The sequence below is a fragment of the Catharus ustulatus genome, chromosome 2, assembly GCF_009819885.2.
Source record: "Catharus ustulatus isolate bCatUst1 chromosome 2, bCatUst1.pri.v2, whole genome shotgun sequence".
Taxonomy (NCBI): domain Eukaryota; kingdom Metazoa; phylum Chordata; class Aves; order Passeriformes; family Turdidae; genus Catharus; species Catharus ustulatus.
Genome location: NC_046222.1, coordinates 123,937,341 through 123,951,594, shown reverse-complemented (window position 1 = coordinate 123,951,594; position 14,254 = coordinate 123,937,341). Strand labels below are relative to the sequence as shown.

The 14,254-nt window shown below is 44.1% G+C and overlaps 1 protein-coding gene across 5 annotated transcripts in view; it reads right to left on the bottom strand.

Moving 5' to 3' along the window:
- ITSN1 (intersectin 1) overlaps nt 1–14,254 on the bottom strand; it is a 106,765-nt gene that overhangs the window by 19,535 nt on the left and 72,976 nt on the right. For 4 of the 5 annotated variants that reach the window (XM_033051045.2, XM_033051046.2, XM_033051047.2 and 1 more), the window contains 5 exons: nt 12,723–12,889; nt 9,631–9,676; nt 6,397–6,518; nt 4,592–4,706; nt 1,885–2,076 (listed from right to left, as the gene is read on the bottom strand). In XM_033051045.2, the coding sequence (XP_032906936.1) occupies nt 1,885–2,076; nt 4,592–4,706; nt 6,397–6,518; nt 9,631–9,676; nt 12,723–12,889 (642 nt within the window). Of the gene's footprint in view, nt 1–279; nt 1,698–1,884; nt 2,077–4,591; nt 4,707–6,396; nt 6,519–9,630; nt 9,677–12,722; nt 12,890–14,254 lie in introns of those variants that run through there. The other variant, XM_033051049.2, reaches the window with a different exon arrangement.

Here is a 14,254-nt window from a genome sequence, read left to right as displayed (position 1 = left end):
TAAAAAAAAATCCAAATCCCCTGATTGGTACCACGTAGAAACACTGGGTAGGGAATCAGAGAATCCCAGAACATGCTGAGCTGGAAGGACCCACCCCTCAACCAGAGGAGCAAAAGGCTGCAGATAATGATGATGAATCTGAGTAATTGCAGTGAAACAGCAGTGAAAGAACATTCCAAGAAGCCAGGAATGGTCCCTGAGGGGCACAGGGCTCCAGGCTGGAATCCCTCGGAGCTCTCCCGGCGTGACCCAGCAACGAGACAACAAACACGTGTCGGCCTCTTTTGTACGAAGGATTTAATTCTCTATACATGGAACTAATTGGAAAGGCTGTATTACAGTTGTTAAAGCTGCAGGTTTTTATATATTTATATAATTTACATTCATAGTGATGAAATACTGAAGTGCAACTGAGTAAGGAGCTTCGCTTGTCCTTTGCACCGCAGGACGGGTCGGGAGCGGGGAGCTGGGCTGGGAGTGCTACAGGCTGCCAGCAGGGGCTGGGGGACAGAAACCAGGAGTAACTCAGTGGTAAATCATTAGTAGCAGGGCTCTGTTGGTGTTGGGAGGAGGGCACTGCCAGCACCAGGCATTCCAGCACTAACGCTACACAGACGGACACAGCGCGGCTACGACTCCACTGAAAGCTCCGTTTCAGATTAATCGGTAGAAATTCCACAGTCTAGTTTAAAAAAATGTAAACATTGGAGAATTAATTGCAGGGAGATAGTTCTATACATTCGTTCTTGTCAGGAGAATGACTGGTTCAGAACGTGGTGCTGCACACAAAGCACAGGGGGGAATTGCACATTCCTGCCCCGGGGTGGGGCAGGGACACACAGGACCAGGCTGTTTGCTCACTGTTTGCAGCTACAACCATGTGCAAAATCAAATCAAAACTCACTCCGGGTCTGCCTCTGGGCATTTCCCCTCTCCACAATGGGTTACACACTCAACAACAACACCTGGTACAAACAGTACAGGAACTACAACAAAACACCTGCAACCGGGCACATTGAAACCTCCTTAAACTGATTTGAACTCCTTCTGTTCTTTTGTAATTAAAAAACAAAAACAACAACCAAAAAAAGAAAATTAAAATAATAATAATAAAAAAAAGGACATATTGACAACACTGGACAAGTGAACAATAAAAAAGAAAGATACATAAAGTCTCCAATTCATGGACATTTGGAACAATTTTAATAGCACATGCAGCATTCCTTGATAGTGGGTCTTTTTGCACAAACAAAATTGCAATGAAGAAATTTAATTTATACTTTTCCTTTAAAAGGCTAAAATATATCTTTAAAAAATATTTTTTTTTAAAACTACCAAAAGCACCTGTGCAAAGGTGGAAAAATTAGTTTGGTAACTCTGAAAGCCACAAAAGGACCCACTATCCTCTGATTTTTTTTTATATTTTTTTGCGTGTGTGTGGTTTTGTTTTGTTTTGTTGGCTTTTGTTTCGTTTTGAATCAGTTTAATTTTGTCAGTAATTAACTCAACCATTGCGATTCCATGCAACTAAGTGTGAAATGAGGTAAAACTGCTGTGCAGTGTGTTCTTGACTCAGAAGGCAGTAGATGATCATGCTGGAAGGCACATGATCAAGGCTGCATCTCCCATCACCCATGGGATAGTGGGTCTCTTTGAGGACTTTCAAGCCTGAGTGGGGGATGGACAACATATGATTCCTAGAAAAAGGAGGAAAACAACACATAAGCAAAACAAAACAATGAGCAAATTCAAGCTAGGGAAATGAGGCAGGCACGGAGCAAAAAAATGATGGGGTGTGGGGAGGTGCTCTGGGGATGGGAAGAAAAGCCAAAGCAAGCAGACCAGGGGGGACAGGAGGAGCTGGGGCTGCACAGGGACACTCACACTGCTGGCTGGGGTCCGTGTCCGTGGTCAGCTTCACGTAGTTGGAGGGGAAGAGCCCCACGTGGCCGTTGGCCTCCCCCTTCCACCAGTCGGGGTCGTCCCTGCTGAGCACGGTGATCAGCTGGCCCTTGCTGAACGCCAGCTCGTCGTCGTTCTGCGCGCTGTAGTCGTACATGCCGATCACCTGGCACACTGTGGGGCACAGGGGTCACCTGGGACTGCATCCACCTCCCTGCCATCCCTCCCCAAGGAGCCACCCCCACGTTCTACATGTGTCCCCAAGTGTCACCTTCCCGCGTGGTGTTTGCTGGTTGTGATCTCTGAGTGCTCCAAATGTGATTGAAGGTTGAGAAGGAGCCCGGGGATCCCTGATCCACCCCCCAAAATCCCAGCCTGGGCAGCTCCTGGAGCTGTGCCCGTTCCCTGGGGAGCCTCTGGGGGAAGAACCTTGCCCTAAAACCCAACCTGAGCCATGGATGATACAATTCCTCCAAAGCCATCTTCCCCTGGAACTTGCTATAATAGATAAGGTATCCTAGACACCAAGGTTGAGCCAAATTCCTTAAGAATTTGGTCACTCTCCTAACACTTTGGAAGATAACTGGTTAGAAATTAGTTTGTGTAATTGGTCAGTTCACCTTTAGAACTTCTCACTTAGATTGCACGCTGTTCTTTGTATAAACTTTTATTGTAGTTTGAATCCTCCCTGAACCTATAAATATGACTGTCTGCCCTTTGTTCTGAGAGACCACCCTTCACATGAAATATTCTTGTGGAACTCATCAAGTAAGGTCTCTGGTTTTTCTCTGCTGGCTAAATGTGAGCTTTTCTGAGAGACAGCTAAATGTCAGCACTCTCTGGCCCTGGTAAATACCACCAGGGACCAAAAAAAGAAAATCACATTTGTGGCGCCTCAAACAGTGTCTGAAAACTGAGTTTTCCCACTGATGAACGGCAGTTCTCAGAACTGATCCATCTTCCAGTCATCAGCACCCTTCAGAACCTGCTCTTTGCTGTAAAAAGAGCAGCATCTCCTGAAGGAACATGGGACAACCTCAGAAATCCACAGCTGAGACCCAACCAAGTCAGCACAAACCAGCAGCAGCTCAACCTTGGTATCTTGGATACTTTATCTATTCTAGCAAGCTCCAGGGGCCAGGGGGAGATGGCTTTGGAGGAATTGGATCATCCACACTGAGCCTGCCCACACTGCCCAGAACAGCTCCAGGAGCCTGCAGTGCCCAGAGCCCATCCTAGGCTCAGCTCAGCCCTCCCCAGAGTGACTCCAGGGCTTTGAAAATCCCCAAAAGTTTCATGGAATCCCAGCAGGGCTCAGGTTAGAAGGGACTTTAAAGCCCATCCAGTGCTACCCCTGCCATGGACAGGGACACCTTTCACCACCTCAGGGGGTTTCTAACCTGGCCTGGGGACAGGAAAATGTGGGACACATTTGAACTTCCACTATTGGAATCTAAAAGAAAGCCAATGGTGATGTCCTTGTTGTCCCAGTGATGTTTTCAGAATAAAAAAATCTTGGAAAATCCAAGAGAAAATTAAGAGAACTGGACAAAAAGCATCCCAGGCCATGCTGCTCTGCTGCACCCCAGCACTGGCTCCAGCAGGGATTTTGTGTTTCCTTGCAGTGGAACTCATCCAGTCTCAGAGTGCAGCTGGTTCTGCTCACTTCTCACAAAGCAGCTCCCTGAATTCTCTGAAGCAGCAGGACTGTGTAGTTAAATAAAGAATCCCCTCTGTTTCTCTGCTGCTTTCTCTTTGCCAGGCCACAGGGCTTCTGGTTTTTCCCACCAGACATCAGACCTCTCTTAATGAGCCTTGCTGGCAGCTTCTCTCCAGTGGATTAATCCTAAAATTTGCTTTTATTTTCATCCTTGTGCCAAGCCAGCAACTTACTTCAATTTGCCAAACAGCTTCTCTCTTTTTTAAAAAAATTACAGTTTAATTAAGATGTAAAAAGTACTAAAATTTTATTCTGTAGAATTTAGCATGTGGGGAAAGTCCAAGATTGCCAAACCTCAAATAATTAAAAAAATATATTAAAAAAACTCTCATATTTCCTTGTAAAAGGTTGTGTCTCAATGCTGAGCTACCATTCCAAATCTGAATTGCAGGAGGCTTCAGAGAAGGCATTTTGTGGATCTTTAGAACAACCACCAGCTCCACAAAGACAGGATGATGGAGTGGGACGTGGAAAGGCCCTTCCAGCCCAGCCATGCTGGGATTCTGTGACCCTGTTCATGTTCCTTGGCTCCTGTGTCCTTTCATAAACCCCAAGTGCAGGAGGAAAGTTCCCTCCCCATGGGGGGTGTCCCATGGTCCCCCAGGACAAACAGAATGGGATAATGGGATGGGACGGGATACAGGGATGGGATGGGATGGGATGGGATACAGGGATGGGATACAGGGATGGGATGGGATACAGGGATGGGATACAGGGATGGGATGGGATGGGATGGGATACAGGGATGGGATGGGATACAGGGATGGGATACAGGGATGGGATGGGATGGGATGGGATACAGGGATGGGATGGGATACAGGGATGGGATACAGGGATGGGATGGGATGGGATACAGGGATGGGATGGGATGGGATACAGGGATGGGATACAGGGATGGGATGGGATGGGATACAGGGATGGGATACAGGGATGGGATGGGATGGTGCAGGGCAGGCTGCCAGGGCTCACCTGAGGCTGCTGCAGGCCTGGGCAGCTCGGTGGGGGTGCTCTTGCTGGTGCCAGGGCTCAGCAGTTTGACGTAGTTGGCCGGGAACCAACCGATCTGGCGCTTCTTACCCCGCGCCTGCAGAGACAGCGCCGGTCAGCTGAGCTCAGCCTAACACCCAGAGCTGGGCTCAGGAGCTGAGCTGAGCTCAGCCTGGCACCCAGAGCAGGGCTCAGGAGCTGAGCTGAGCTCAGCCTAACACCCAGAGCAGGGCTCAGGAGCTGAGCTCAGCCTAACACCCAGCAGGGCTCAGGAGATGAGCTCAGCCTGGCACCCAGAGCAGGGCTCAGGAGATGAGCTCAGCCTAACACCCAGAGCAGGGCTCAGGAGATGAGCTCAGCCTGGCACCCAGAGCTGGGCTCAGGAGGTGAGGTGATCCAGCTCACAGGGGAAAGTGCATTGGTTGGAAAATCACCTGCTCTGGGGCACTAGTTGAGTATTACAATATTAACACAGAATCTTATTAATATTTCTAATTAAATGCTTGTTCACAACGTAAAGAATTACATTTCAATAGATCCCCAGTTTGTGACAGTTTAAACAGAGATTAAAACTAAATTTCCTCTTTTTTTTACAGCTTTTCAATGCCTTGTGTCACCAAAGCCAGAAATCTCACCCTGTTATTTGCCCAAATCCAATGTCCACTGCAAATCAAATCCATAAAAATTCCTCACAGTAAGAAAGGTTCTTCCAGAACTTTGAATCTCAGCTTCTAACTATTTATCAAGAATAATTTTAAGTGTTTATTCTCTGTGTTAGAATAAGGTTGGCATTTTGGGCAAGGAGAATTTTGCCTCTTAAAAATAGATTGTTAACTTTGGTGGGAAAAAAGGAATCTAAAGGATTTTCTGTTCTTGGACTAATTTATTGCCTGTCTGATTCTTTACTAAAAAAGAAAACACTTGATCTAAAATAGATTTAGATAATTTAAGATATTGCTGAACAGTGTATTAAACCAGCAATGTAATGCTTAAAATATTTGCCTTATTCTCCCTTTACTCTGATCCCTAAGTGTGGAACAGGAGAATAAAAACAGTCAAGGATTGCTAACAAAATAAAATAAAATAAACAAAATGAAGCCCAATTGTAATTTATCTGTGTTCTGGAAAGGTGTTTCACTGGTTTATTAGTGTTTCAGAAAGGTGTTTTATTGATTTATCTGTGTTTTGGATTTATCAGTGTTTTCTTGGTTTATCTGGTTTTTGGAAAACTGTTTTACTGGTTTTACCTGTGTTTTGGAAAGGTGTTTTACTGGTTTTATCTGTGTTTTATTGGTTTATTTGTGTTTTAGGAAGGTGTTTTATTGGTTTATACATGTTTTATTGATTTATCTGTGTTTTACTGGTTTATCTGTGTTCTGGAAAGGTGTTATATTGAATTATCTGTGTTTTGGATTTATCTGTGTTTTCTTGGTTTATCTGTATTTTGGAAAGGTATTTTATTGATTTATCTGTATTTTGGAAAGGTGTTTTATTTGTTTATCAGTGTTGTGGATTTATCTGTGTTTTCTTGGTTTATCTGGTTTTTGGAAAGGTGTTTTCTTGGTTTATCTGGTTTTTGGAAAGGTGTTTTATTGGTTTATCAGTGTTTTGGATTTATCTGTGTTTTCTTGCTTTATCTGTGTTTTTGAAAGCTGTTTTATTGGGAACTGCTGCACTGCAGAATGTTGTCAAATTTATTGATCATTGACACATGCAGCATTTTGAACTGCTAAAGAACAACTTTTTAAAAATGGAATTTTGCTAGGAAAAGAAAAAAAGGAACTAACTTGGAGCTCTCCTTCCCACCAACCACCTGGATTCTTCTTTCTGATGAGAATCAACTGGCCAGGAGCAAGAGTCAGCTGTTCTGGGCCTGTTGCTGTGTAAGAGGCAATAACTTGGGCAATTTCTGTTGAAGCAGAGGAGGAAAGAAAAGGTTAATTTGAAAAATTCTGAACACATTTTATCCAACATTAATTCTGCTATAAGACTGTGTTATTTCTTCCCATAAAATTATTGTGGATTTATGTATTTCCATGAATACATGTGGTAATTGTAAAATCAGTGAGAGGTTCAGAGCACTACAGGAATAAATGAGTAATAAACCAGAGGTGCAGTAGCTCTGTAGTAGGAGATAAAAATGTTTGAAATAGAGAATAATAATAATAATAATAATAATAATAATAATAATAGGAACTGTACAGCTATTAAAATTCAGTGTTTTTCAGTAAATAAATCTTTTCACTGAGCTCCCTAAGAAGCAGAGACATAATAATAATAATAGTAATAATAATAGTAATAATAATAGTAATAATAATAATAATAATAATAATAATAATAATAATAATAATAATAATGATAGGAAGAAGAAGAAGTGTGCAGCTCTTAAAATCCAGTGTTTTCCAGTAAATAAATCTTTGCACTGAGCTCCCTAATCAGGAAGAGGAGACACATCAATGACAAAATAATGAAGCTGCACCAAGAGGTGCAAATCAAGGCTGGCAGAACATTTTTCACCCCCTGACCCAGCACTGAATGTTCTCCAAATGCAGCAAACAGGATTTCCCAGGATGTCTCAGTTCCAAGGAGGCTGTCCCAGAACAGGGGCTCTGTTTGGGGGCACACAGAGGAACTGGGAGCTCCCAGCCCCAGGGAATGACCCAAAGCAGCTGCTGGATTTCTGTGCCCCACACTGCTTGTGGGAAGGCAGGGAACAATTCTGTTCAGGGGTAAGCCAGGGAACAATTCTGTTCAGGGGTAAGCCAGGGAACAATTCTGTTCAGGGTTAAGCCAGGCTCGGATCCAAGGGGAGCTGCAGCAATTGGGGTGTCCTCCCAAAGTCAGGCTCAGCCCTGTCCCCAGTGTGCAGGGTGAGGGGAACACAGAGAGTGTAACACGCAAAGAGTTTAACACACACACACAGTTTAACACACACAGAGTTTAACACACACACAGTTTAACCCACACACAGTTTAACACACACACAGAGTTTAACACACACAGTTTAACACACACAGTTTAACACACACACAGTTTAACATACACAAAGTTTAACACAGAGTTTAACACACACACAGTTTAACACACACACAGTTTAACACACACACAGTTTAACCCACACACAGTTTAACACACACACAGTTTAACACACACAGAGTTTAACACACACACAGTTTAACACACACACAGTTTAACACACACACAGTTTAACACACACACAGTTTAACCCACACACAGTTTAACACACACACAGTTTAACACACACACACAGTTTAACACACACACAGTTTAACACACACAGTTTAACACACACACAGTTTAACACACACACAGTTTAACACACACACAGAGTTTAACACACAGAGTTTAACACACACACAGTTTAACACACACACAGTTTAACATACACAAAGTTTAACACAGAGTTTAACACACACACAGTTTAACACACACACAGTTTAACACACACACAGTTTAACCCACACACAGTTTAACCCACACACAGTTTAACACACACACAGAGTTTAACACACATAGATTTTAACACACAAAGTTTAATACACAGAGTTTAACACACACAGAGTTTAACACACACAGAGTTGAACACACACACAGAGTTGAACACACACACAAAGTTTAACACACAAAGTTTCACACACGGTTTCACACACATAAATTTTCACACAAAGCTTAATACACACAAAATTTCACACACACAAAGTTTAACACACAGTTTCACACACTCAAAGCTTCACACACACCAAGTTTCACACTCATAAATTTTCACACACACACAAAGTTTAACACAGAGAGAGCTTCACACACACAAATTTTCACACAGTTTCACACACACATTTCACACACCAAGTTTCACACACATAGAGTGGGGTTGGTGCTGCTGGACCCTCCCTCTGGTCCCCAGGACAGTCACTCATCCCTTAGGGATTCATTCCAAAGCTGGAGGAATCCACAAAACCTGGAAGGTTGGGAACTGAGGGTGGGGTTGGTGCAGGGAAGATACAGAGAGCTGAAGGTCAGCATGGAAATGATCAAATGGTTGATGTGACATTTAGAAGGAACAGACCATCATAGCATTAAAAACTATCAGAGAAGTGTTTGAGATACAAATGAGCAGCATGAGGAGGGTGAGGAGCAATCCCAGGGCACTGCAAAGGACACAGGAATCAAGCCCAGCAGAACCTCTGTCAGCAGGGACAGGGGATGGAAAGGCCTGGAGCTGAGTTCTAAAGGTGCTTTAAACCCGGGTCTGGGATTAGCACACAAATTCCTGGAGTCATGGAATGGCCTGGGCTGGAGGGACCTCAAAGCTCATCCCAACCCACCCTACCATGGCAGGGACACCTCCCACTGTCCCAGTGTCCAACCTGGAACTGAACATTCCAGGGATGCAGGGGCAGCCACAGCTGCTCTGGGAATTCCAGCCCAGCCCCTCATGACCATCACAGGGAACAATTCCTGCCCCAGATCCCACCCAGCCCTGCCCTTTGGGCAGCAGAGCTCTGCTCCTGGCCCAACAACTCCCTGGCTTTGCCCTCACCCAGCACTGACTCTGCTCTTGGCTTTTCTCTGCTTAAACCTTCCACTCTCCTGCCAGCACCTGCTGTATTTAATAAGAAATTCCTCCTCCTGTCTTCTGCCTTCACAAACCTGCAGAGGGACCTGGACAAGGCTTGGAAAGCCAGGACAAGGGGGGATGGCTCCCACTGTTGTGCTGAGCAATCCATCAGGAAGTTTGCACTCACTTTTGCAGATTTTTATTCTCTAGCTACATGTTCTTTAGTGATTGACACGCTAGAATGATCAGAGGATGAATTCTTTTATTACAGTTACATTCTTTATTAACTGCATTTATTCCAGTTATTTTATAATGGTTTTCATCAGTGCAAATTACTCCAAGATGACCAAGAGCAAACATACTCTGTTTTCTTGGAAAGGGATTTGTTGCCATTGAACTGAACACTTAAGAACACAGAGAAGGTGCTGTCACATATTTGACTCACCAGGTTTCTTCCCTAAGCTTCCCGTTTTCCCAGCTGCTCCTGGAGCCTTGAAATGGAGAACAAGATGCAAGTTTAGCACTCAGGTTTCTTTCTCCAGCACATGAAAATGATTTACAAAGCTGCACTCAACACACTCAACAAGCATGGCAGTCAAAAACTCACAGGAAATTCTGCTCTTACAGAAATCCATTTTACATATCTGGGAATAAATACCAAGCATGAAGTGGATGATTTGTTAATGCAGAAGTGCAGACTTTTATTCCCTTTCATGGGCTGCAAATACCAAAGCAGATCCCATTTGTAATTCTAAAATAGATCCCATTTGTAATTTCAAAGTAGATCCCATTTGTAATTCCAAAGCAAATCCTATTTGTGATTGCAAATTCATATATCTACAGAATGGGAATTCTGTGGAGCTGAGATGAAACAATGGAAGTTTTCATCCCTCCAAAGAGCTGATTGCAAATATTCCTGAGAAATTCTCTGCACCCAGACAGGGTGAGCTGAGGGGTGAACATCAGCATCCAAGGGATTGGGAGGCAAAGCCCACAAGAAATCCTGGAAAACCTGACATCAGTTTCTGCCCCCTAAATAATTCCTGCAGCTTCCTCCCAGGCCACTGCCAGCTCTGTGTCCTGCAGTAAAGAGGTCTGAGGTGGACAACAGCAACTGAAATCTAAACTGCACTGTGGTCAGAAATGCTGGGGAGTCAGAAATGTCCTCTTGCCTTCAACACTTCCACCTCCCTCAACTTCACCCTCTTCACCTTCAGGATCCTCCTAACAAACTTGGAGCCAACATCAAACCACCTGAAGGTTGCCACAGAATCCTCAATCCTCTCTGGAAAAGAAAGTTTCCTCCTCCATATTGTCCCCATCAGCTGATGCTGTGAAAACTTGGGGATTCTGAGGAGTAACTGAAGAGGAGCTCAGTGGCTGAGAGGAAAGGGCCATTCAAACCCACATGTTGTTCTGAGCCACCTAGAGAATGCATTATCAGATTCATCTTCAGCTTGCCTTGATGTCTCAGTGCTCCTCTGCTGTCACTGGTAGATTATCACAGTTACAGCCTCCAGGAGCTGCAAATCTTCCTCTCCTCCCTGCCATCTTTGATTCTGCCCAGATCCCCACCCTTCCTGCACCCCTGTGAGCTGGGTCATGGAGCAGGGACCCAGGAGAGCTCCACAGGGGATGAGGACAAACCCCAGTGCAGCTCTGGGGACAGAGGGACATGGCCTCAACAGCCCCAAGGACTGACAGGGGATGCCAGAAATTCCTGTTGCTCTGGGAAGGGTTTGGGTGATGCCAGCAATTCCTGCTGCTCTGGGAAGTGTTTGGGACACTCACTGAGCACCTGGGGACATTTTGTGACAAGTGATGGAGTCTCTGAGCCAGCAGAGCAGAACTTGCTTTGTCAGTTTAATAAACCCCAGCAAGGACTTGCCATTGTGTTGTTCAACAGGACCCTTCAAATCCCACCTTAATCCATTCAGGGATTGTTTTCTGAACCCCTATGCAAAGTTTTATAATCAGATGTGTTGAAATTGTTGTGTTTCCAAGTTCCCCCTGAGCTCCATCCCCACAGAGGGAATTCTCAGCATCCAGAATAAAGCCCTGTATCCATCCACCTCCCCTAAGGAAAACCCTCAGAATGGGTCATTGTGCCATTATTCCACTGAAGAACAAAGACTTTCCCACTTTTTTAATAAACTGAAGTTTGAAAGAACAAGGAATGGTTATTTTAGCACCCTGAGGTGAATGGGCACAGCCTGGCACAGAAGAAACAAATTTAAAAAATTCTTCTGCTGTAGAAACCATGGAGATTTTGAGTCATTTCTACAAACTCTGCCCTTGCTGCTGAAAGATCACCCCTGCTTTTCTTTGGGCCTGTCAGTAGTGCAGAACACATGAAATGATTTCTCTTTTCAGAACATTTTCCAGGCCCAGGCAGCTGTCCAAGCACAGCAGCACATGTGAAATCCTCTGCAAAGCTGGCTCTGGGAGCCCAAGCTGAGGTGACAAAAACACCAAACTGAGCTCTCTGGGAAAAAGGGACTCAGAACTGAACCCCTGAGCTGAGAGAAAGGGACTCAGAACTGAACTCCTGATCTCTGAGAGGACTCAGAACTGAACCCCTGAGCTCTCCACAAGGATTTGCCCCCAGTGTCCCAATCCCATCTCTCCAAGAACTGCAATACTCAACATCCCTACCTACAAGGTTTTTAATCCTGGCCCAGAGGATGCTGCTGGAATTTCCTGACACTGCAGAAATTTCCTCTTGCAAGGTTTCCTGCAGCTGCAGATTTCACTGCAGGTTTTATGCTCTGCCTTTTCCACACCAGGAATGGTTTTAGGGAGTGACTCTGCTCAGGCTCTGTGCTGCAGTCTTTCACTGTGTTCTTGTGCATTTCCATCCAGATTCCCCCAAAATTCACTGATTTTTGTTTATTTAATAAACCCCCCATTATTCCAGAATCCTCATCAAGTTGTGTACCCAACTCTGAACCTAAACAATTCCTGCTAGGACATAAATTATCCTCTCAAACCATATAAATGAGAGAACATCTCTCTTTAGAATGCCTAAAAAGAAAGTAAAAAAACCTCAAAAAACCAAGGATGAGTTCTGTGGAATTATTTCATGATAAAAAGAGATGAAACATCTATTAAATATTTCTATTTTTCAGTCAAAAACTGTCAAATACAGTAGTTAGCAAAGTTTTGGTGCAAAATTTGTTCTTGATTGCAACAAATGATAGGGGAAATATGCAATGGACTGAAATATTACTGTGTAGATGTTTGGGTTTTTTTAAATAATGGCAGTAAGAGACAGCTCAGGCATTAAAAACTTATCAATAAAACAAAATCATGGTTGTTCTGACTAAAAAACTGCCAAGTGCACCAATGTTGGCATGATTTGAATGGAAGATCCCCCAATTTATTTACAATATTAAGTTGTAAAATGCAGCTATTGTTGGTACTGTAATTGCTTTTCCTTTCCAGTCCCACTCAGCAAATCTGCAATGTATTTTTATTTCCCCTAGGACGCCCTGCCCTGCAGCTACCACTACAACCCCAAAGAAAACATTTCTCTACCTCAGAATCTTTGAGTCTCACATAATTAGATGGGAAAACTCCTGATTTATCACCCAGCGTTCCCGTCCACCAGTCACCATCTTTCTTTGTCACCAGGATCAGGTCACCTTGTTGGAAAGTGAGGTCCCCCTGCTCCGAGCTCTCGTAGGTGTACATGGCAATGTACTCTGCAAAATGCAAACACAGCACATGGAGAACTCCTGAGGAACCCCATGATCCTCTGCAAACCCTCACTAATAGCAGGGTTAGGCAGAAGGCAAATTTATTATTTATTACTCACTAAAATATCAATATTTAATGGATAAAACTACAGTAATTTCACGATTATAAGCTGCAGGTTACAGTACAGAGTGTGATAAAAGGTATCTGCTCTATCACCATCTGTTGAGGGTGGGGCAGTGATCCTGATCTCTGTGGGAGATATTCTGCTAATGGGCATCCATTGAAACCAGGCAGGGCATTGTTCTTTATCTTTTCACAGCCCATCCTTCCTCCAGCCAGTCATTTTCTGCTCATGGCCATTGAGTCCCACTGTGGCACTGATAAAATTACTGCATCCCATTGGGAGTTGCTCCAGCCAGGGGGAAGAGCCCAACATTTCTTACCAAGATAAAAACAGAGGGTTTGGGACACTAAGGGAGCCCCTTTCTCCACTGGACTCCAGAGGAAAACCGGATTTCTCCACATCCCCACTGGAGCTCCGGAGGGAAACTGCACCTTGTACAGGAGCACTGCTCCAACTGAGCCACATCTGTCACTGCAGGAGGATGCAGCCACCATGGGATGGGACTGCTGCCAACACCCTGCCTGACGGGTGTCAGGTTGTACTCTGACTGTGTCAGGGTTTGGGGTTTGTTCTTTGTAGTGCTGTATTTCTATTTTAATTTCCCTAGTAAAGAACTGTTATTCCTAATTCCCATATCTTTGCCTGAGAGCCTCTTGATTTCAAAATTATAATAATTTGGAGGGAGGGGGTTTACATTCTCCATTTCAAAGAGAAGCTCCTGCCTTTCTCAGCACACACCTGTCCTCCAAACTAAAACAGCAACTTTTCATTCTTTGTCCATATATAAGCCACACCTGATTATAAGCCACACTTTGGGTTCGGACCAAAATTTTCATCAAACTGGTGCAGCTTATAATGGTGAAATTACTGTATGTATATCTCTGAACTGAATAGGATCTGTCAAAAGGCTGCCTCAGGGCAGGTGTGTATAATTTGCTGTTATAATTAAATGTCTACAAATCATTCATTTAGATATTAAACATGTTTCCCAGTCCTGGTTTGTGCTGATGAGTGGAATTTTCAGAGTCTGGGATGCACCTTAAAAATCAGTTTGTGCACGAGAGCTTTTCTTCAAGCCTCCCAACAGAAGATGTTAAATTCCTGCTTTATTGGTTCTCAAACTCACAGCTTTTGGGAAGTGTTTAAACCTGTGCTCCTTGGCAATACAAACATGACACCTGAGAGATCCCACCTGGCACAAGACTCTGCATGCCCACAATTCCTTCTCCTCAAACACCAGGAAAAC